This window comes from Vidua macroura, chromosome 27, assembly GCF_024509145.1.
Source record: "Vidua macroura isolate BioBank_ID:100142 chromosome 27, ASM2450914v1, whole genome shotgun sequence".
NCBI classification, from domain to species: Eukaryota; Metazoa; Chordata; class Aves; order Passeriformes; family Viduidae; genus Vidua; species Vidua macroura.
The window spans coordinates 3,658,363-3,682,678 of NC_071597.1; the positions used below are offsets into that span (position 1 = coordinate 3,658,363).

General features: G+C 42.6%; 3 protein-coding genes across 4 annotated transcripts in view; 2 read left to right on the forward strand and 1 right to left on the reverse strand.

Moving 5' to 3' along the window:
* Positions 1-24,316, forward strand: part of LOC128819775 (ubiquitin carboxyl-terminal hydrolase 42-like) — an 88,489-nt gene that overhangs the window by 1,286 nt on the left and 62,887 nt on the right. The gene's annotated exons all lie outside the window — the stretch shown is intronic.
* On the reverse strand, positions 6,655-17,806 carry DUSP3 (dual specificity phosphatase 3). The gene is made up of 3 exons (XM_054000129.1): positions 17,614-17,806; positions 12,292-12,518; positions 6,655-7,917 (listed from the first exon to the last, which is right to left on the reverse strand). The coding sequence occupies exons 1-3, from the start codon at positions 17,733-17,735 to the stop codon at positions 7,712-7,714; spliced, it is 555 nt and encodes a 184-aa protein (XP_053856104.1). The 5' UTR covers positions 17,736-17,806; the 3' UTR covers positions 6,655-7,711.
* LOC128819783 (ras-related protein Rab-18-B-like) lies at positions 17,642-24,151 on the forward strand. 2 transcript variants are annotated; one of them, XM_054000128.1, is made up of 7 exons: positions 17,642-17,723; positions 18,059-18,114; positions 18,281-18,342; positions 20,012-20,084; positions 21,019-21,137; positions 22,016-22,082; positions 22,907-24,151. In XM_054000128.1, exons 2-7 carry the CDS (start codon positions 18,075-18,077, stop codon positions 23,080-23,082), a joined length of 537 nt encoding a protein of 178 aa, XP_053856103.1. In that variant the 5' UTR covers positions 17,642-17,723; positions 18,059-18,074; the 3' UTR covers positions 23,083-24,151. The 2 variants fall into 2 exon arrangements, with proteins under 2 accessions (XP_053856103.1, XP_053856102.1); XM_054000127.1 differs by lacking the exon at positions 17,642-17,723 and adding an exon at positions 17,827-17,988.

The window sequence follows — 24,316 nt, forward strand, 5'->3', positions numbered from 1 at the left end:
GTCCCTGCCATGCTTGTCACAGACTTCCTCAGGAAAATATTTCCTGTAGAAGAGATTCCAAACCCATTCAGTCTGGCTTTCCCCTGTGACTGCAAGGCTCAGAATGGTTTGCATTCCATTCTGGCAGTTCCCCTGGTGGGGTACGGAAAAGAGGTGTCACCAAATGTGACGTGGTGTGCTGTCCCTTGGTGTGCCCTGGATGATGAAGAGCAGCAGTGACTGGGGACATTTCACCCCTTCATCCACACACAAACACCCCCAGCAGCTGCACCTGGCACTGAGGCTGAGCTTCAGCACAGCTGCTCTCTGCCATGGTCCTGTCCTGAAACACTGCCATCTGAAATACACGGGAAGGTGCTTCCCTTCCTTGTGTTTTGCTCAGCCAAAAATGAGAAATCAGCCCTCTCAGAAGTGCTCTCCTTTCCAAATACTCCAAAAATTAGAAATCAGCATTCTTAGAATTGCTCTCCTTTCCAAATACTCCAAAAATTAGAAATCAGCATTCTTAGAAGTGCTCTCCTTTCCAAATACTCCAAGGAATGTCTAAAAGAAATCATGCTTTCTGTTTCACTCTACAGTGTGCCCTCACTGTCAGTTCCCCTTCCTCCTTTCCTCCAGCCCACACCTCAGGCATCCAACCATCCAATACAAAACCAGCACACCATCTCAGAAATGACTCTGTTTTTATGGAGGAAAACAAAACACTATTTTCTTTCTACAAGATTTTTTCTCCTCAGCCAGTCAGGAAATATTCTTAGCACATTCTTTAATACAGACTGTTGTCAAATAATTTGCCTCCTCATTATTTTTTCTCTATAATCATCATCATCAGTGGCACTGATTATCTTTAATTAACTTCCTCCTTTTGTCAAAGCAGTTAATGATGGTCTTACAAATACAGGAAACCAAACTCCCAACTATTGCAATTATTCTAAGCATAATTTTGCTTACTTACATGTAGTAAATCTATTTTTGGCTTAGAGCTAAACTGAACAAGCCGTGAAGGACTCGAAGTCCTGAAGGAGCAGGAACTAAAGAAGGATTTTGGTATTATTTTTGTCAGGCAGGAATACCAGCATGTGTGGGTACTCTCCAAGAGAGCCTTGTCCAAAGTGACAGCACAGCTGGGAGTACAGCTGGCAAGCAGAACAGGAGAGCAGAACAAAGCTGAGTGCTGGTAGGCACCGAGTCCTTGCTACCTCTTTACTCCCTTGTTTAAATGCCTTCAGAATTGTATGCATCCACCAAAGCTCAGCTTCTGTTAATTTCTTTTCATGTAATATTCCCAAAAGCTGTCGTTGTCAGTGCAGGCCTACTGGAGAGAATCTCATTTAGAGTAATCAACTGTCACATAAAACATAAAATTCTTCCTGATGTAGCTTCTCCCAAGTACTTAAACAATCAATCCTCTGTATTAATTGTTATATATTAATGGTTATTATATAATATATAATATAGATATTTTATAAGAATATATAATTATATATATTAATGGTTACTATATAATATATAATATAGTATAAGAATATATAATTATATCTATTAATGGTTATGATATAATATATAATATATATTATAAAATCACATATAATTATATATATAATAATAAAAAACTATTATATTTATCTGTATAACCCACACAGAGAAATAATACCAAAACACTTTCTGAATGAAAAAACCAGAAGCTATATTTAGCTTGTGGCTTAAAACTTCTTGTCCATAAGCTAGGAGGGCAGCCTAAGAGATGCCAGGAACAACCCCAAATCTCAGACATTCAGATTCCTTAGCTACAAAAACATTCTTCCACACCCTGTAGCTGCTTGCCTGCTCACAGTCCTTTCTGCAGTGCTGCAGTCCCCTCCCAAAAATTTGATTTTTGTACTGTTAATGAAGCACAGGAAAAACCAAAAAGAGTTGTCAGGGATAGTGTTCTCAGAATGAGCCCTCACTACCAGGGTGGGGCTGACACTGGACCTGTTGGATTCAGAGCTGAGCTCCTGTCTCTGAGCTGAACAATTCCATCCTCAGCCACGTGCTGTGGTCTGTCCACAGCCAGGGCCAAACCCACGCAGGGAAATGGAGTTGTAGAAAATTCTCAAAACCTAACAAAAAGGTCACGCAGTATACATGTCTGCAAACTTTAAAATAAGAAATACTAACTTAGAAATACCATAAAATAAGGCAGATATTGTTGAGAAATTGAACTAGAAACGTTTCAAAAGATAGCCTTACAAAAAATATTAAATGCTTAAAAAAATAGAACTATAAAAAATACATTGTAGCAAGACCCACAAAAAGTAATTTTAGATTATTAAAGCATTTACAGCATAGTGTAGCTAAAGCTGATCAGCCAAGAAATGCTTATAGTGTACTGTAATTAAGAAATAGTTAACTTCTGATTGTGATGTCATGAATTATAACATCTGTATTGTCTCACCCTTCTCATGAAACGAAATATAAAATAAAAGTTTTTAAAACACCTCTCAGTTGCCTTGTCCAACACTTGCTCACTGCCCACCAAGCAGGACTGGGGACAGAATCCCAATGGTCATGGCATGAGACAAAGACATTCTAACAGGAAAAGCAGAAGCCACGTGTGCAGCCAAGCAAAGGGAGGCATGAACTGCTCCCGTGGGCAGTGGCTGTGTTCAGCCAGCCCTGGCAGAGCAGGAGCTCCACGTGCAGCTGCTACAGGGGAGGACCAACAGCAGCACTGCAGGCTGTACATGCTGAGCAGGGTGCCAAATGGCCTGGGCTACCCATTTGGCCCCTTGGGCTCAGCTGTCTCCCCCCATTTTCTCACCCCCCAGCCCCTCCCCAGCAGAAAAGGCCTCAGCTCTGTGTCAGCCCTGCTCAGCAGTAACAAAAACATCTCTGTAAGATCATCACCATGCTCAGCACAAACCCAAAACACCGGGAATAAAGTGAACCCCACCTCAACCCAGAGCAGTGCTGTGTTCCAAGGAGGAATCAGAGGCAGCAGGAGCAGGTACCAGGAGTTAACTGCCATCTGTACACGGCCTGAATCCACTGCTGCTCCTTTCTGAACTCAAGCACCTATCCTGAAACGCTGGCACTGCAGCACTGCAGTGCAGGCAGACACAGCTAAAGCAGTTCCTGAAACTGGTTCAGTCACTTCCAGCTCCAGGTGCTCACCTGCCCACACCTGGCCAGAGAGGTTCTGCTCAGCATCCCAGCCCAAAGCTGTACAGGTGCAGCTCCAGCCTCTCCGTGGACAATGGCTCAAACTTCACACACTGCCCAGGAATTCTGGTTTTGACACGATCAAGAACTTTGCTTCTCAAACAGTTTGTTTGGGTTTTTTTTCCATGATGCAGCCTTTCCCAATCACGTTTCAGCTGCCTCAGAAGAATTCTGCAATGCCACAGACTACAGAGTGAATACAACAGTCTGAACACTGTGGTGTGATCTCCTGCAAGAAGCCAAAATGAACGGATTCTTATTATTCTCTACCAGAGACTGCCAAGTCATTCTGGTAGCTTGTCTTTTTCAGTGGTAGGAATTCACTGGATTCACACAGCAGCACAGTTCAGGGATTCAGGGATGACTCTCCAGGGAAGGATAACAAGCCTACAGCTCCATCTGGTGAGCCAGCCAGCCAGCAACATCAGCATACAGGAACTGCAATTAAAACACCCAACCAACACTTCATTATTTTCAGGATTTATTTGCAGAAGAAATTAATAGGACACTAATTCTCACCAGCAAATCCTTAAAAGACACCTCTCAGGCTTGTTCTGTTTCTAGTTTTACTCACTGGTGAAGCCCAGAAAGTAATTTTAGAAGAAACTTCTGTGCTAAACTAAGACAGATTCCACTAGATAGTCTCTGTGCTAAAAACATCATAGCAAACTAGCAGAACTAATATAAAATTTAATAGAAGGTAAAAAGTTCTGCTTCTGGCATGAGACATTTAATTAGTTCTGGACAGCAGAAGGCAGCTCAATGAAAGCAGCTAAATGATGAAATTAAACATTGCTAATATTCTGCTGCTGTTCTTTGCTGAGGAGGAGGATGTATTTGACACAAATTTGTTTTCCAACTCAGAAACATGCATTATTATTATTATACACAGTGCCTTTCATCTCCAAGGCCTTTTATGAAGATGAGTTCTCACGTCACCAATCATAATTACTGTAGAAGAAAAGGGTGTCCAATTTTAATACAGCCTTAGCACCCAAAAATGGAATTACAATACAATGTTTTGTGGCTGCTAGCTCTGCATTCAGATGCCATTCATTCTAAGTTTGAAATAACTTCATGGACTGTTCACTTTTCAGCAGTGCACCATTCTCTCATGAAGTGTTCCTGGCAGTACTGTGGTGCAGAGCTGCATGCCAGGTACAACACCTATCCACACTGCAGCCCCACTGCAGGACCAAAGGATGAAGAACTACAAGATGTTATTTTTGCTTTCAATCTTAGTTTTCAGTTACAGACTTCTTTCCTGTACTTATTAATCAGCTAAGAAAGATTCAGTTCAGTGTGAGTAGGTGAGTTTTTACATGCAGCATCATTTTACATGCATCATCATTCTGTCCATCTGGACTTTCATCTTTGTTCTTGTTGTAAATGTGAGTAGCTTCTCCCCTTCCCTCTTTGCCCCCTCTCTAACTTCACTAACTCTTAAGTAGAAAAACCCCTAAGCTATTGCATTTTCCTTCATTGGGCTAGGCTTGGCATGGCAGAGATCTTTGTTCCATGACAGATGGATGTTTTATAGAGACACCATCCCTTCTCCACAGTACCATCCACACAGAAATCACCATGCTGCTATTCAGGATGAACACATTAATATCAATCCTGATTACACTGCTTTAGCTGTGGCCAGGAACTATAAACTCCAAAAGCAGAGTGTTGCTGTTTGCAACAAACAGTTCTTTTAAAATGTACCTTCCTAAATTAGCATTCTTGTAAGGAAGATCTCACAGCAAAGGGCAGGTGCTCAGCAATTTCAGAGGAATAAAAAGCTCCATTTTTCCCAATACATTCTCAATTTCATATTACAAGGAAAGCAAGCTGTCATTCTCATGTTTTATATAATCTTTCCTTCTACAATCAGGAAGAGAAATTTAGAAGTTTACAGCATATCACTGTGGGTAAGAGACATACAAGATCTTCCTGGCCAGCTAAAATGGGCAGAGGAGTTTGCAACATGACTGTACTTGGAGAGCAAGACTCAGAGGAAGGGTATGATCCATTAATGGAGCAGTGCTCTGACATTTTAACTATTTTTAGCCTGCTCTAAAAGCAGAAATGGTTTCGTTGCTGAGTTGCCTGTCAGTAATTTTAAATATGATATACTGTCTCACTTTTAAAACCAATTTATAATGTTGTCTTACTTATGCCTCTCCACCCTCATATTACAAAACATTTGCTAAATCAGTTTTGTTATACTGAGACAAATGGGCCAGAGTTACCATAAGAGTGGCCAGTGTCACATGAAGGAAAATATTATCTTGAATATAAGAACATATTCCCCTGTTTTGATTTTCAGTATTTCCTGATACTGACAACTACAGAAACATCACCATAAGGTAAACAGACTCAATTTTAATAAACCATTCTGGTTCCAGTCTGACAACTACCAGCCTTCTTACAATCTACTCAAGAGTAACAAAGGTCTAATGCCTAATGGTTCCTTAGCTCTTTAATGGACTGGAATTTTGACTTCCAAGTAACAGGTGAAAGATAAAGTGCATCCAATGTGAATTTCCCTTTTTCTTCCTTATAGTGCAAATAGGTGTTAACAATATATGGTGTGAGACAAGACAAAAAAAAGAATCCATGTTTATAGTAAAAATTTTAAAAGGGTAATTTATAAATTAGACTGCAGTATGAAAAGTCAGCATTGTAGAAAAGGTAAGGCCAGTATTCCTATTTCTAAAGCCACTACTCCTATTTCACACAACATGAAATTAGTAACTGGGAGTTTTGAAGAAGCAATTAGTCTACTCCTGATTATATGGATCAATGGGAGAAAGCAAACAGCTGTGTAATTAGCTAGTGGGATTGACTACTGCTTGTTATTACTGAACCATCCTGATTCAAAGCAAGCACTGAATACTGACTGACTGTGGAGATGTGACAGGCAACACCACACAGAGTGCTCCTCCACTGTCACTTGAAGGACACAACAGAGAAAAGGCTCCTTGATGTGGCAGCTCCATCCTGTGGAAGGAAAAACAGGAAGACTGGAGCTCAAGCAGAATAATCACCTCTGGAGTTTAACTTCAAGAACCTTACCTTGCTATCCAGAGCCTCCAATGCCACTCCCACACCTCCAAACCACACAGCCCCACCAACAGCAGTGAAACAATGCAGGCATGTCCTTTGTAATTTCTGATTGCTGCACTGAATACACAAAACTACACCTGGGATCACATGTGTCACTAATGCAGTGTTTCTGTTTAAAACAGTGTTAAGGTTTTTCATTCTAGAACTACATTAAAGCACAGGTGAGAATGGAACAGTCACCCTGGTTTGTGATGGTTTAACCAACAGTTCCAGTTTGCAGTGGGAGATCATTTGCATGAATACAGTGCTGTAACTCACAGGTACACATTCACACACTAAGTCAGGCACAGTGCAAACAAAGCTCCCTCTCCCAACACTGCAATGACTCATTTCATCTGTAGTAAACAGAATCAAATCATCATTTATTTGAATAGAATGTAAATATTTCCTATACGGTGTGGTACATTACAATGCTCATTTTTATTTAATGATACCATGCAAGCAATCCAAGAAGTCAAGAGTGTTCTTCTGCAAACTGCTTTGTAAGCACACCTGTTCTGGAAGTAATCTGCATGTGTGGTCATTCCATTCTGTCACTGAACAGTGAGAATAAAGAAGAGATAAAGACACTGTAATTCCATACAAGCTTTGAAAGGCATTATATTAGGATACTTAGGTCTTAACTATACATCCACCACAAACATTTCTAAATACAAGTATTATTTCTTCCTTGTTCAAGTTCTTCCCTCAGCATTTGCTCTTGACATTCTTTTTCTAGTATGATTTCAAAATAAAAATAAAAGAGTATTTAATAACAGACTATTTCATGTCCATCGTAACAGAAGAGATAAAAAACTAATCTTGGAAAGACAGGGTGCATCAAGCATGGGCTCTGAATGGCTTTACTCTCACACTGTGAATTGCATAAATCCACACAAAACACTGCATGCACTTTATTTTCCAAGTGAATGCATCTGTGCATTTGTATATATGCTTCCCATTCCTTGAAGCTCCTACATTCAAACTTTAGGCACCTGTGTGCATGAAAAAGAAGCTTTAGAAATTACAGTGCTCTTATTAAGAGTGAGTGAAGAGATGTGTTGGGAACTTTTGGGAACTGGTGAGACTAAAGACAAAGCTTAAATAAATCACATTCAATGTCAATGCAAACCACATATGCTATGGAATCTGCAAGGGCTCTGCAATGTGTGTGAAGACAGCTCTTATCACTGGAGTTACCCCTCTAAAAACATCTCTTTATGGCAACAGCTCCAAACAGTGACACAACTTTGTCCCATCTCGAAAGAGTCAGAGTTCCAGAAGGTTCTTTCACCAGACAAGCAGGAATTCCGTCTCGCTTTAGCACGGTGGTTGAAATTTGCGTCTCTGAAGCGCCTAAGCCTTCCTCTAAAGCTTTGGGGAGCTGAAGAAACCACCGCTGCTGTGCCGTGCTCTAGGGCTTGATCTTGCCCTCCTTCAGCAGGCGCTCGTTGAGCTGGCACAGCTGCCGGAGGAAGCCGTCGTTGGGGCCGATCTCGCGCTTCTGGCGCACGGCGCAGAGCGCGCTGCGCACGTCCATGCTCCGCCGCAGCATCAGGTAGGCGATGACCAGCGTGGGCGAGCGGCTGTAGCCCTCCCGGCAGTGCACGAACACCTGGCCTGCAGGGACACAGTCACAGCTCAATGGGGTGTCTGAAAGCAACAGGAAATAACAGACTTTTTTGCTGCCTGCCCATGGATATGGCTGCCACGACTTGGAAGGGATGTGCTGCCTCAACCTTTCCTCACACTCAGAATCTATCCGTGCAAGCAACCAGAAGCGGAGGGAACAAATAAAGGACTTAAAGGTGGAAAAGAACCCAGATTGGATCAATGAACTTTTCGGACAATGGGGGTTGACAAGATGGGTTTCATCTTTTGTTAAAGGAATTTTTTGGATTGTAATCATTGTTTTTATTGTTTTGCTCATGTTTTCCTGTTTAGTTAAGTGTCTGCAGAAGTCTTCATAGTAAGAAAAAACTGGGGAGTTGTGGAATCCTTTAAATCCTTCCCCCTCAGGGAAATCCCCAGAGCATTGCCTTGGAGAGATTAACCATAGTTTCTCCCACTTGGGCAGACAGAAAAAAAACTTCCCAATGGACTCTTGCTTAACACCGATCCATCCCAGTTCCCTTCCCCATAAATCCCAAATTCTCCTGGTTTCTCCTTTCCCTGTTTCCTCCTTGGTTGTGGTACTCTGATGACCAGCCCCATCTTCCCTGAAAGCCAATCCCCTTTCCCTGCCCTTTGTGCTTCCCCGTGCCCTCCCCTACTTAACCTTGTGCAGAGCACATCATCTGTCTTTTGTCTCTGGTTCCCCTTTGGCCTGCTGAAATAAACCTCACTGGAACTGACCATACAAAAAGCCCTTCTGCCTCTCCTTGCTGAGCTAACCATGGTGAGTGTGGTGTGTGGACTTGCCTGCTTTGCCTGGATGCTTACCCAAGCTGCTTTTCCACAGGAGATGCTTATTGGGGAATAAGATGGAGGTAGCAGCAAGCACCACCTAAACCCCACACTGTTACAGGAAACAGCTAGGATATGGAGTGTATTGATAACAGTCCTTTCACAGCTTGAGAACTGAAATGCTACAGGAGACATGCTGCAGTTGGAAGAAAGGTGTTCACACTGGTAGTAGCTACACAGTCTGTGAGCAAGGGTAATGCAAAAGGAAAAAAAATAGGTTGCATGTCAAACAATCTCACTGAAACAGATTTTGCCGTATCACAACAGTCAAACTATGTCTATTCACTGCACTTCTTCAGTCTTTGTTGGGTTTGACAAGCTTTGCCCCTAAAGATGACCAGTACCAAAGAGCACAAATAAATGAAGTTTAAAATACACTGAAGACAAATATGCTGTTTGGCATGTACTGCATCTCTTCAAAGATATCCAGCCTTTCTGCTGCATTGCTGCCAACTGCTGCACTAACTCCATGCTGCATCATACCTGGCCACTTCTCCGGCTATTTATGAGGCCACATCAACACTCAAGTAGATGAAGCTGCCTCCTCTGCAGAGACAAGAAGCAGAAATACCAACCATGCTGTTTGTCAGCACCAATAAAATGCTTCCAGCTGACTGATTAGGGAACTCACTCTACATATTAGGTGGGTTGTATTGAGTTTGCATGGCAACATCTTGGTGGTGGGGGGGCCACAGGGGTGCCTTCTGTGAGAAGATGCCAGAGGCTTCCCCTGTGTCCAGAACAGCCAGAGCCAGCCGGATCCAGTGACAGTGGTAGCACCTCTGGGGTAACATATTTAACATGGGGGAAAAAAAACCTGCTGCACAACAGCAGGTGAATGAGAGGAGTGAGAATATGTGAAAAAAAAACCTCTGCAGACACCCAGGTCAGTGAAAGCAGAAGAGGAGAGGGAATTCCAGGCCCTGGAGAGAAGATCCCCCTGCAGCCATGGTGAGGCAGGCTATCCCCCTGCAATCCATGCAGGTCCAGAGCAGAGCAGAGCAGACACCCCCCTGCAGCCCATGGGGACCCCATGCCAGTGCCAGAGCCAGGGGACATGCCCAGAGGAGGCCGTGACCCATGGGAAGGCAGCACTGGAGCAGGACCTGTGGCTCCATGGCTAGAGGAACACATGCTGGAAGAGGTTTCCAGGCAGGATTTGTGAACCTGTGGAAGTCCTGCACTAAAGCAAACTGCTCCTGGAGGATGGTGCCCCATGGAAGAAGGGATCCAGCCAGAGCAGGTAACGCAAAGCTGCAGCCTCTGGGAAGGCCTCACATTGGAGAAGTTCTTGGATGTCTCCTGTGGGTGAGACTGGAGCAGGGGAAGAGAATGAAGAGGAAGGTGTGTGTTCATCAGAAATGTGTGATTAACTGGCTGCAATCCCCATTCCCTGTCCCCTTGTGCTGCTTGGCATGAGGAGGCAGAGAAATAGGGAATGAAGCTGAACGTGGAAAGAAAGGAAGGGTAGAGGGAAGGTCTTTTAAGGTTTGATTTTGTTTCTCATTCCCCTACTCTGATTTGATTGGCATTAAATGAAATTAACTTCCTAAAGTTGAGTCTCTTTTGCCTGGGATGGTAATTGCTGGGTGATCTCCCTGCCCTTGAGCCATAAGCCTTTTGTTTTATTTTTCTCCCCTGTCCAGCTGAGGCAGGGATGTGCTGCCATGGCTTGGTGGGCACCTGGTGTCCAGCCAAGGTTAACCCACCACATGGGGAGTGGGTTCCAACAGTGAGGTATCCAAAAACAAAAAAGCAGGCCACTGCTCCCTTTGAGAGATCAAACCTGATTTTACTGTTTCTCAGCTTCTTCCTCTTTGATCTGCTTTTCCAGAAATTTTCTCCTTCCCAAATGCAGTGGGACATGTGGTCCCAGTCTACTCTCCAGAGTAAATTGTTTTTTGAGACAAGAAAACAAGCTGAACCATACACACACACTCCTATCATAATTACAACTTGCTTTGAATCACACCAACAGAAATCCTGTTACCACATTTGCCTTAAACAGCAAAAGCTTCTCAGCTCAAGGCAAATCATGGTAAAAGAGCTAAAATAATTAATTCTCAACATTTCTTGAGAGCCTGTAGTAATAAATTAGCAAAATTTAGAGATTCTTGATAATATACATGGAAGAGAATTGACTTTTCAGCAAGTGGTCAGCAGCAAAAAGGTTTCTAGCCTTTCTCTGTGAAAGGCAGTGGCTGAAGGGCTGCCTTCCAGACCTGCAGGATACCAGACCTGCCTTCCAGACCTTCAGGCACTGCACACTAGAATGAAATTGAAGGAGAACACTATTATATTCCTCTTCTCTTCACTATCCTGACTCTACACTTCAATGTCAAACAAAACTAACAATTAGCAGTAGCCAGGTAATCTTAAAACTGACTCCAACATCACCCAGCTCCAAAGTTCCTCTTTGTTTACCACGTTAAAAAACCAGTGGTGGGTGTGCTAAACAGCTGCTAAGGCTGAAAGAATCAGCAAATGAACTGCTGCAAATCCAGACTGACTCTGAATTTACCGACCCTGAAACTACTGAGATTAAACTGAGCAGGTGCAGTCATGGCACAGCAAACCCTTCTCTCCCCTTGCAGCCTGTTTCAGTGAGTCACAATGCTAACTGCAAGAGCTGCATTTAATTTTTAGAATTTTTCATATGTCTTCAAACTGGATGTAGAATTTATTTCCATCTGTCAAAACCCACGTCACAGCTCCAGAACCCCTTTGCCTATTTCAGAGAAAGCTTCTAGAACTGTGGGAGTTCTCATTCCTCTGATTCAATGCTCAGTCACGAAGCAAGAAGGAAATTAAGCATGTGCAGAAATAACTGGAATGTTGAAATAGTTAGACAACACAAACACCATCTGTCCCACTGCACTATGTCCTAGGATTTCTGCTCTGAGGAAACACACTACAGAGAAATGTGGCAATAAGCAACATTGCAAATATAACCTTCAACTTTCCTGCAATCCTAGGAAATAGAGGCAATCAACACATAAAATAATGTAATGACTTCATGTAATAAAGACTGTAAGGTGGCAGCTGTATTCCTACTGTACATTTGGAAAATACCCATGTAACAGGTTATGTGACTACTCTTTAGTACTTCTATTACTTATATCACTTCTGCCTTTAAATTGTAATTTCTAATGTCCTTAAACAACTTTTAGACCATTCACTTATTTTTTAAGAATCTTTTTAATGTGATTTAACATTTCTAAGGAAAAGTAAAAACATCTCTTCCCAGAAAGAAACTATAATAAGATGCAGCAGCTGTTTCCCATTTCAAAGTCACCCCTACAGTGACAGACTTCCCTTTGCCATGTACTGGAGACCTACATGCATAAACACAAAACTAAGCTGTCTTGTTGTGCATTCTTGTGCCTTTGATTCAGGGCCTTTATCTGAATTTTTCACTTGGTTGTTCTGTGGATAATATGAGCAAAGAAGCATTTTAAACAGCAAATCTCTAAGAAACATATGCAGTGCACAGAAAACATGGTAGAAAGGTATTTCAGTTTGCCTTACCATCTTTCTGGGAAAGGGCTTTGTCAATAAAATCAGCTGCCTCCTCAAAATAGCGGCTGAGGTTGAACTCCTGTGTATCGTTAGCTTTAATGCCATGGTATCTGATGCCTGTGCCTTCATAGAACTCTGCATTAGTGTTCACATGCATGAATGATTTCCCCTCTGCTGCATTCAGAACATGGGTTATCCCCAGGCGCTGCAGCCTCATAATGTTCTTGGCTATGAACCTGCATGACAAAAAGTGTCAAGAAAATTATTAGAATTTGGTGAATCATCTCAGTATTTAGGTATTGATAACCAAACCCTTTAATTTTTCTGTTAATAGATGCCAATGTGCTGTGCCCAAAAGTGAATTGGCTACAGGTTATAAATTCACAAAAATATTCAGAGCCATAGTCACTACTTGTGCATGAGAGAATGCTGCTTCCTTGGCTGTCAGCTGAGGAATGCACACATGAAAATGAATCTGCATCTGTGAGATCCTACTGTGGCATAAAATTCTGACCAAACTAGGAAAATACTGGAGATGATAACACATTAACTTCTAAGATTAATTATTATCCACATAAAATAATTTAAAACCCAGTTATAACAAACCTCCACTGTCAGGTACCAGTGTTGCAGAACTTGATAAGCAGTACTGGCTACTTTTGCAGGCAGCCCAGACAAACTGACATTTTAGGGGGCAATTTTAAGCACTGTGAAACAGCACTGACTTCTTATCAGGCCACAAGAGGAAAGTAACTGAGTAAATGTTACTTAAATCTTCAAAAGACTCATCTAAGGACTATTAAGAGGTGTGGTCCTATGCCCTGTGCTCTTCAACACCTCTGAAGCCTTGGAAAGATCTGTCAAGGCTGTGCAGAGGCCAGCAACACAGAGATATCATTCAGCCTTTGAGACTCAGTCTTTCCATCACAAGTGTTACGATTTTCAGTGTCTTAGCTGAAATCAGTATCTGAACGTGACAGACTCCAGATGAGTGATGTTTAAGATGCTAAAGTGCTTAAGAAAGCATTCAGGACTTTTAGGTCAGCTTAGTCCTTTCCAACTCCTCAGTTTTCCCAATAATTGTAGCAAAACCACCAGCTTCCATCTTTAGGTGGCTAAAAGTCACCTACTCTCTTAGTGAATAATTGAGCTGGATGATAATAATCATGCCTTTCAGTCTTGATGATGACAATTAATTAGATCCAGTAATAATGCCATAAGCTTTGATAAAAGCTCCAGGATGCACAATGGCAAAGAACCCATCTGCTCAGGAACACAGCTGACCATGCACCAGTCTCTGCTGTGCCCTGGCATGCAATCTGCAGTAAGAGGAGCTAACCATTAAGTGATATCAGGAGAGCATTAACTCCTTTTTGCCATAATCCCATTACTTTTCATTCTGATTCTGATTATTTCCAAATGTCAGTTGCAATATTGCCTCACTTTTCCTGAGAAGAAAAAAACCCCACATGTTTTATCACACCACCTGGTCTCCTAGTAAAATCTAAGCCCCACTGGTCAAGATTAGCAGGATGTGACAGAAAACTTGAGCTGAAGGATAACTCAGTTCCTGCATGCTGTGTAAAAAGACAGATTGTTTTTAAAATCAGCTTTCAGTATGTGTTTAACTGGATATGGAAACAGAAATATTTTTTAAAAACTCCCTACAGCTCAACTCATAAATTGCAAATACAAGAGGTCTTAATATTAAGCTGAACTCCAGATAAGCATTTGTGCAGTATCATTTTGGACAGGTTTCTGTGAGATGGCAATGCATCCAGGGCTTCTGGCTGGACACTTAGGTAACCTAAAAACTTAAACACCCAAATTAGTCAGTTTACATCTATATGAATCTCTGAGTCCATTCACTCACAATTTTGGTGTAATTCAAGGCCATGAACTCTTGAGAATTCCTTTCTTCCTGATGACTGCACACCCCTTAAATTCTAGTGAAAGCAGATGAAGATTTATGCATGACTGAAGCTTCTACATTTTCTGCTGTCTGTACCAAGCAACTATGGCAATGAACCAAATATTTGTAAGACTTCATTACCCAAACAAATGCTGACAGATTTTCCATCTGGCAGGACATCATCTGTGCCAGGGGAGAAGTTTCAGTGTCTGGAGAATTCTGCTTTCAACACAAAAATCCTACAGAGCAAGGCCAAACCAAAAAGTGTTAATTCAGCAGTGAGTTCCTATGCTTAGTAGGGTGAGAATATGGTTTAATTAACATTATATAGATCAGCATGTATCTGACTGTTCAGCATCAACAGGAACTCCCATCCTGAAATCATGGTTGAATGTGGCAACAGACTGGCTTCCTTGGAGGCAAACTCATTCCCAGTGAATGATTTTTGCAGATTTTACAGATGATTTTCTTACACAGCTAGAGGTGAAAAAGAGAGAATTTGTATGCCATTTGTTTCTCCCTTTCCAAACAGTCCTTGGATCTCTCTCATCCTTAACATTTCATTCCAGCTGCATCATGTTGGATGTTGAAATGCTAGCTCCTTCAAATAGCAGAGAGATGCTAACATCAGCTTCATCTGGTTCCTGAAAAAAACCACAGAATCTCATCCATGCTCAATAGGGGAGATTTAGAGTTCCTCATCCTGTGAGAAACACCAGTAAGAAGTGTTTCTTTTGAACAGATATTAATTATTTTACCAGCCACAAAACACAGGCTTTGGAGAACCATTCATCAGCAATTTAGACTACACGAGGCTGTGAACTATTGGCATATGGAATTATAAACAAATAAACCAAGTTTTTAATGGCAAAAAATGCCAGCCTATTAACACATTTTAATTTGCACTGTCCTGTCTATGGAAAATTGTTTCCTTACCAACACTTCCCGTAGAGTCACTGAATTTAATATTAATTTTGGGAGAATGCCCTCCATACTCCTTACAACACATCTGCACTTCTAGCACATTAAGAACAAAGAATTGCTTCATGGGTTACCCACATACATCAAAGCAGACAGAAAAAGTAAGATTGGGCATTCAAGACCAGAACATTTTTACCAAATACAGTTCTGGAGACAAGGCCAGAATCGTTACAGGTTTCCAGGCATCTGGGGAAAACCCCACAGACAAATTCCCTTAGTCAGCAGTTCAGCAATCTAAGCCTGTCCATTTTCAGGTAAAACACTGCTTTTCACAAAAATGGGTGCTCTGGATAAAAAGCCTCCCACCCTCCAGTGTGCTGACTGCTCCCTCTTGTCCCCATTTTTGTGTCACCTGCAGCCCTGATAAAAATGAATTCTGTCCAACCCTTCTGGTCAGATTAAGATGTTAATGAAACACATCTCCACATATACAGAAGCACACAATGATGTGCACTTGCAGTGCATCCCAAATTGTTATTTTGTTACTGTTTGAAAAATACATAATTGTGCTAGTCTATCACCTATACAATTCTTGTTTTAGGGGTATAACATTTTTACTCTTATCTTCACAAATTTTGTCTAATCTTCTTGAGAGGTCAGAATTGCCTATGGTAATATGGAAACCCATAATTTAAAAAAATATTTTATCTCTGAATTTTCATTAATTTTGACTTTTGTGTATTGCCTGGAAGATCCATTACTTTGGCTCTGCCTGCAACTTCCAGTCACTTGACAGATAAACTGTTACTCTACACTGTGACCCAATTTAACCTCATCAGCCTCAATGTCTCTTTGTTGTCATTTTTATCTAAATATGAGTTACTCTTAAGGAGAGACAGCCGCACTGCTGTGCAAAATCTTCTAAAATGTAACCAACAGAAGTTTCTGAATCTCCCTCAGAGGTTTGAATTTTTTCCTGTGAGTTCCTGTTTGCTTTCATATTACATGTTGGCATTCCAATCCCCCTACTCTGGCTGCTCTGTGAAGTTTTATTGTTATAAAATCTCTGTTGCTTGTTATCCAAAACGTGACCCTATATTACACACAGCAAGAGTAAAAAAGCTGGACATGAAGCTCAAAATTATGCTGGAAATTCATATTCTTTCAGAATGACTAATATAGCAAATGCTGCTTCAATGCAGAGTATACCTCAACTCCACTTGATACCAAACATCCTCTTAAGAATTAATATTATTTCCAGTTAGAGAATGTCAAAGTTCACCATGCAGTGACCAAATCTTAATGCAAATCCATCTATTCAACTAGACCTCAGCATTAGCTTAACTCTCTGTGGATGCTTCAAAGATATTATTGCCTCTTAAGTCTTGACAAATTAAGTAGATTATCTGTTCCAATTGTGAAATAGTTTTTTCAGCCACAAAGTTATTTCTTACTTTTAGCTGCTCTCTACAATTTTTCAGCATTCTTTAAGAAACACTGACAATACAACTGCATGTTTTCTGTTTATCCAACTACCAGCCGAACTGTTCCTGTGCTTCAGATATTTCTGTTTGTCACTTTTTACATAAAAAGTCTTTCTCGACAGTCAAGATTTCCTCTAGACAGATTTTCCACTGTGCAACTTATACATGCATTATCTGTTCTGACACACGCTTGCAGGTGAACATATTAAAATCCATACTCTATAAATAAAATAAATTACTGAACAATGAAAACGACTCTGTAGTAGCTGTGTTCGAAGTTCTTTTTAAATTATTTAATGCACAAATCAGCTTCCAAGCTATGACTTCCTTTCGTCCAGGTAAGTGCTGTAAGTATGAAGGAGATGGTGGCTGTCAGACACCCAGACTGGCTTCTGAGTGATTTCAGTGCCATCTCTACACCTGCATGTCTGCACCAACCTGCAGTAACAAATATAATTTGGTCTGCCTTAGGAGTAAGTTAGTGACAACCTACGATCTTGACCTGTAGGACGTACAAACCTAAAGTAAGAACAGGGACCCGGTATAATATACTTGTATTTTAAAAAAAAAAATAAAAAAATCCCGAATTTCACAAGGAGATGGACCAAAAAGTGGAAGGAGAATCAGCAGGATAGGACGGGACTGGAGCAGATAACTGAGATCATGATGTGGTGTAAAAAACAAACCCCGCAGGGCCCGCTGAGATCCAGCCGATCCCGTCCTGCAGCCTGGCTGCCCCCGGCTCGAAGCACCGGGAGCTGCTGGGTGACCGCTCCGCGCCTCACGGCCCGGCCCGGCCCGGCCCTCTGCCCGCCGGGCACCGCACCCGCCCCGGCCCGGCCCGGCCCGGCCCTCTGCCCGCCGGGCACCGCACCCGCCCCGGCCCGGCCCGGCCCGGCCCTCTGCCCGCCGGGCACCGCACCCGGCCCGGCCCGGCCCGGCCCCTCCGCCCCCCGCACCCCCCGGGCCGGGCCTGCTCGGCTCCCCCGCCCGGCCCCGCTCCGGCGCACTCACGCGTTCCCCACGTGGATGCGCGGCACCACCTCGTTGCTGTGCGCGCTGGGCAGGCTGTAGCAGCCGCTCCCGTTAGACAGGAGCTCGTTGAGCTCCTCCACCGAGATCTGGTAATCGCCCATGGCCGAGCCTCCGCCCGCCAGCAGCCCTCGGCGCTGCGGCTCCGGCCCGGCCCGCTCCCGCCCCGCCCGGGCCCGGCCGCCGCCTCAGAGGCGGGGCCGCGGCAGCTGCCGGGGCCGCACGGCCGAGAGGAGCGGGCGGCCGCTCGGGGGGCGCAGCAGCGGCGGTCGCCGGCCCGGAACGCTGCGGGATGGAGCCCGCAGGCCTCACCCTGAAGCTGCTGCTGGTCGGAGACAGCGGCGTGGGGAAGTCCAGGTGCTGCCGCGGCCCGCGCGGGGGCCCCGAGCGCAGCCCCGGGCTGAGGCCGCCCTTTCTCTCCCCACAGCCTCCTGCGGAGGTTCATGGACGGCGCCTTTGATCCGCGCCTGACACCCACCGTCGGTGAGCCCGGGGTCCGCCCGCCCGGGGCTGGGCTTGCTCCTGCTGGGCTGCTTCTTGCTGGGCTTGTTCTTTTTGGGGCCCGGAGCCGGGATCGTGCGGATGCCGGGGGCTGCCAGGGCGGGAATTCGGCGGTTCCTTCTGACGAGCCTCCCCTTCTAACTCGTAGGTGTTGATATTAAAATGAAGAGAATGGTGGTGGAGGGCCGCGCAGTACAGCTGGCCGTCTGGGTAGGTCTTGTTCCAGACAGATGGGCTGTGTTGGGTTTTGAGAGATGTACAAGCTTCGAGAGCTCCTTTTTGTGGTTTCTTCACTCTCGCTTCCTTCCTGCTCCTCCTCTCTCTTTGTTAAAGTCTTCTGCACGTTGAGATTTTATCCTTAGGCCACAATGCATGCAGAATGAGTTTTGTGATCGTACAGCAGTAGCTGCAGGCAAACAAAAACATTTCTAAAGGCTTCCTTAGTCAAGGTTTGGGTTTCCTTCCGTTCCAGTGGAGGCTTTGAGTGCTCTTTGCTGCACTTTCTCGTGTGAGAGAGGCTCCATCAATCGAGCTGGTCCTGCCCAGGCTGAGCCCCTGCACACAGTGGGTGGAGATAAAGTCCCCGTGGTACACATGAAAGGTATTTTAGGAAAGATTGTTTGGATTAATCCCACCTCAGGCAAAGACAAACCCATCCGTGGCAGAGAGGTGCCTGCATGAGCCAGGAGCACAGAAATGGAGTCAAGCAGAGAAAGGTGATGCTCTGGGTAAGGAGCTGGGTGATTGCCTGTAGGGGCTGTGTAGCAACTCTGTGTGATGCTTTATTTTGGTTAAAATCACACAAAAAAACCACACAAACGTGTTCTTGAACTATTTAAAGGTTGATTCAGATTAACTGGGAAACCTCAGGCATTTGTTCTGAACTTCCTGATGCTGAGTTTTCAGCATCTGCAGACTGAAGTCAGATTGTGGCTGATTTGTGTGATCAGGATTATTTGTAATATCAAACAAACATTAAATTCTTCTAAGTGGAATGAAAGAGCCTTAAGAAGGAGAGATTTTATGTGTATGGTCATAGGTATTTGAGGAAGAAAACGCCATTACTAATTAAGTAATTGGGACTAAAATACAATCTCCCTAGTAACAATGGGTTGAATTAGGTAAGTACAGTCTCAATTTTAGTTTCCTTTTTCTTAAAACAAAGAATAAATATATTACAATATAGCTGTTAGTCTGTCAATTGTAAGCTGTACATAACAGGAAATAAATTTTTTTCAAAAAATAATATTTGACTTGTTGCCTCCTTATTGTTTGTTTTGAATTTCATATTGTACTTAGTACCTCACTTATCCTTACTTATTCATGAGTTTAAGACATGTTGCAGTAATAATTGAATGAAAATACTGATTTTAAATTTCTTGCCTACTTAGGTTCGTAGCAGTCTTGAAGTAGTTCTTTCTAACTAGCTTTGTCTTGTGGTAAAGGAGCAGAGGGAGATGTTTGGAACCTCTCAGTCTCCTTTCCTGCAGAGTCTCTCACTGGCAAATCAGTTATTCCTCACCTCATTCAGTTCAGCTGGTTTTACACCCATCTGTGTGGCTGCTTGCCTTTTATGTGTTTCTCTGGAGTCCCTTTTACTTTCCTGTAGTCTCACTCATGTTACAGGTGTCTGTTTGTCCTTTTTACTTCCAGTCAGGTCCTCTCCATGCTTTTCTCAACACTCCTTTAACCATTTTCTGCTGCTGTTTCCTGACTGCTTTCCTCATTCTCGCATCTTAATAGTTCATGTATCCTTACTGCTCAGGAATAAAAATTTTAAATTTGCTTATCTTGTTTCATTTAAAATACCTTTTTTTTTTAATTATTCTAAATGTATTTGATGTTGTGTGTTTGGGGTTTTTTCCCCCTCCCTCTGTAGGATACAGCAGGACAGGAGCGTTTCAGAGCAGTGACTTCCAGTTACTACCGAGGAGCTCAAGGGGTTGTTTTAGGTATGAAATAATTGGAAGAAAAGCATGATTACAGAAATTCTGGTCTGTTTTCCTCCTAAATGTGCATTTCCTTGCAAAAGGTTATCCAAGATAATCAGAGGAATAATTATGTTTTTTACAACATTACTGCTCATTAGCTCAAACACTGAGTATGCAAAACCACAGGCAGGAAATACTGCTGCTTCAAAGTACTTTAAATTAAAAAGACAGAGATGTCATGCTGCAAGCTGTTGAGGGATGAATTATTAGCTTTGTAGTTATTACATGGGTGGTTTTCTGGTAATAAGGCTAATCAGGGGTTGTGTTGTGTTCCTTTCCCCATGATGGTTTTTTTTCCCAGAAACTATTGATGTGATTGTGATTATGGTAAGACTTGAGGTTTGTACACAGACAAAGCTCTTTCTGTGTGACAACAGTAATTAGAAAACAAAGGGGTTCTTCCTTTCAGGATTTGTGAAGGCTAACCTTAACTTTGCTGTACAAAATATTCTATTATTTTTAAACCTTTGTGATTTATGTAAATGCAGTTGTTGTTACCGGTGCCTAAAAGCAGCTTTTAACTCAGTCCATGTTTTAGCAGCAGTGTGTACATGTAGTTATACATAAAATTAGATGACAAAACACCTATTTTTAAATATTCCGTGTGGGCTAATTCAGCACTACCAACAGGTAGAATATTTCTGTTGGTAAACCTCATTTTTCCTTGCAGAGGTGCTTGTGTTCTGTAATCCTGAAGTGACTTAGGGTGAGCACAGCCCAGTGTGTTCCAGCTCTGGGAGGAGTGTGTGGTTGATGCCCCTTTCTGTAGTTCCCTGGTACCTTTTGTTTTTTCCAGGCAGTAGTTAGGAAGTGTGGATGAACTAAGTTCTGTCACAATGAAGGCAACATTGTCCAAGACTCTACAGCTGTTAAGCTCCTTTTCCTCTGTTCTCAGTGTATGATGTCACAAGAAAAGACACTTTCACAGGAATAGGAGGATGGCTGAATGAGCTGGAAATGTACACCTCCTCCAGCAGCACTGTGAAGATGTTGGTTGGCAATAAAACTGATAAGGTCAGTTTGGGAATGCATCCTTTTCCATTCTTCCCTGGATTATTTATTCATCAGTGTGTAAATGTGAGGTGAGTGCTGTAAGTAACACAGCTGTTGTGTCAGGAGGTAATTCACTCTGCTCCTCAGTTGGGAAGGCTCCACTTCTACCATTTTAGGAGCAGATATTGTTAAAGATTTAACGGGAGCTTTCCTGGAGAGATGCCATTGATGATATTCCATTAAGATGGTGCAAGGGTCTGCCCAAAAACTGCTGTCTAACAGTGAGCTTACCTGCAGCACAGCTGCTGCTTTCTGACCAGCCTCAGTTGGACAGGAGGTGGGGAAGGGGAGCTCAGCTCTGTGAGGTGCACTGCTTGCTGTTTGTTTCTGGGCTGTTCTGACACTTTTAGATGCCTGTTGCACAGTGAGGTGCTCTGCTCTTGCCTTGCAATGAGAGGTTTTGAGTGTGGCTCTGCTGAGCTGGGTTCTCCTCTGTCCCTCCCAGTGTGCCCAGTTTCAGAACCTTTGATGGGCCTTTTGGACTTGACTGCTTGATTCAGAGCACAGCAAAATATTCATTTCCTGCTGCTTTGGCACATGGGTGGTTCTGGGGCTGTGCTGGACTTGGATGATCCTGGTGGGTCCCTTCCAGCTCAGGAGATTCTGTGATTCTGTGGTTTGATGTTGCTGCTGTTCAGCTTGACCCCCTAGCAGCCAGCCTGGCAGTGAGCTATAGAGTAGGAAAATCCAGTTGATTAATACATATCACAGACATTTTTTCCTTTCAACAAAACGTCATTTTTGAGGTTTTGTTGTCATTTCAGCAGTGCTATTCTGGGTACTCTTTTAAAGTGGCAAGTGTAGCTTATTTCAGTCATGTTTTCCATTTGTCTCTGCAGCCTGACCGTGAAGTAGAGAGAAAAGAAGGGCTCCAGCTTGCTAGGAAACACTCACTGCTTTTTATAGGTATGCATTTCTGGGACAAAAACCTCCACGTTGAAATGTTTATTTTGGTATTGCCAAGCATGAATGTACAATTGTATTTCAGGTTGATGGGTTGTTACTTTTCTTTTAAATACCTAATTAATTCCTTTTGCTGTAATTCATGTGCAGGGATGTTGGTTTCAGCTTCTGCATTGACTGCAACCAGAAGCACTTTTCTCTGAAACAGATTTACTGCTTATACTGTACAGGCATGAATTTTATATTCTCTTGAAACTAGCAGGATTTTTTAATTCAGAGCCCAGAAGATTGAAATTTTCCTCCTTACTGATGTCTGCAAGGACCGTGGCTGATCTTTCATTTCCAAGTTTCTGTTGCAGCTACATAAAAGACAATATACTTACAGCAACAATAAAATGTACAATGTGAAGATACAAAGGTGGGGAACAAACTGAGTTTCTAAAGAAAAAGCTTCTTGAAAAGATTTCTAGGAGAAATTGAAACACATAGGGGACAACATGCAATTCCCTCTGTGTTCTTTGTTTCTCAGCTTTATTATGGAATAATTATCTTCTAGATTTGCTGTGACAACCTGAGAACAATTTCTTTTTCTCCATTATGGAGAAAATGGGGAACTGTGGATTTCTTTTTGGTGGAAAAACGTGATACTTCAGACTGGGATGTATTTCTGTTTATCCAATTCAACTTAAGTGTACCTTTAAGAGAGAATGGAGAGAAGGTTCACTCATTAAAAAACTCCCATCTTCTCTCTGGTCCCAAAATAAATTTTTCCTAAGTGGAATATACTCCCTGCAAATAAGATAAAATATTTTTCCCCCTTCCTCCAGAGACCAGTGCCAAGACACAGGATGGAGTGCAGCATGCCTTTGAGGAACTGGTCATAAAGATCCTGCAGACTCCAGATCTCTGGGAGAAGGGCCCAGCAAAGAAGGGAGTCCAGCTCATGGAATCATCAGCACAGCAGCAGAAAGGGTTATGTGGTGCCTACTGTGCACTTATTTAAATGCACAGGTGGCTGTTCTGCCTGACTGGAGGGGACTTGGAAAGACAAAAGGGGTAGGGATGGGATTCCAAGCACCAATCTGTGCCACGTTTGATGTGCCATCAGTTGTGCAGATCCAAAACACAAACTCATTAGCAAAATACACTTTTATTCGTTAACAAAATACAGTTTCTCCTTCTCTTTTGCACAACTGCTGTCTGCAGGTATTTTTTTGGTAGCTCTCAGATTTTTCACTCTTAAATCATAGTGCTGCTTAGAGTATATGACATTCAACGTGGGCTTTTGCTGGAATTCCTGCCTCAGCATAAATAAGGTGGTATTCAATTCTGGAATATTACTGAGAAGTTTCTCTCCCCTGGGATGGCATGGGAGGCTTTTAGGCACCCACGTTACCTTCATGTAGTTACTCAGCAGGAGTTTGATCAGTGGACGTAGTTTCCTGATTTTGGATGGTTTTAAAATGTCAAAATTGCTGCATGTCCCCAGACAGTAAGCTGAGCTACTGGTTAATTTTAGGGCTGTGATGAAGAGGATGTGTATTTTAACACTTGTCAGGAAAAGTGCAGGACACTGAAGGTGGCCCTGTGCTGTTCTCTTTGCACTGAGGATCAGGGGTGAGATGCACTCATCATTTTGGGCTGTCTCACACCATGGCTGTGGTTTTGCAGTCACTGAGGTTCTCTGCAAACCCTTGTCCTCTTCCAGTAACCACAGATAAAATTGGAAGTTTTATCAGAAATGATAAAAATTTTATCAGAAATTGATAGAACTCAATTTCACAGAAAATTGCTGCCTATGGGAGACTTTGCACTAGGGTGAGTCTGTCACCAATCCCACTATGAAGTCACCTTTTTATCTTTTACACTTTTAATGGCAATATTGTATTTTGCTTACTTACATTAAAGTAACTGAAAATTTTAGGTGTACCTTGTATGTAACTTGTGCCTTGCTTCTGTTAATGCCATAAAACATACAGCTTTACTTACTGCTAGTCAGTCAAAATATTTTAAGATGTTATGATAGCAACCTTGCTTTAAATAAATCCTGACCCTTAGCTTTTTAACTTAAATCTCTGTGTGTCTTGCAGACTATAAAAATCTGTTTGTAACCTGAAACACAGACTTAGGGTGAGATCAATCTGGCCATTTATTATTTTCATAAAATGACTTAGTTTGAAATGCTGTTATTGAAATAGTTTTTAAAATATTTCCCTTGGTTTTTTATAGGATCAAGG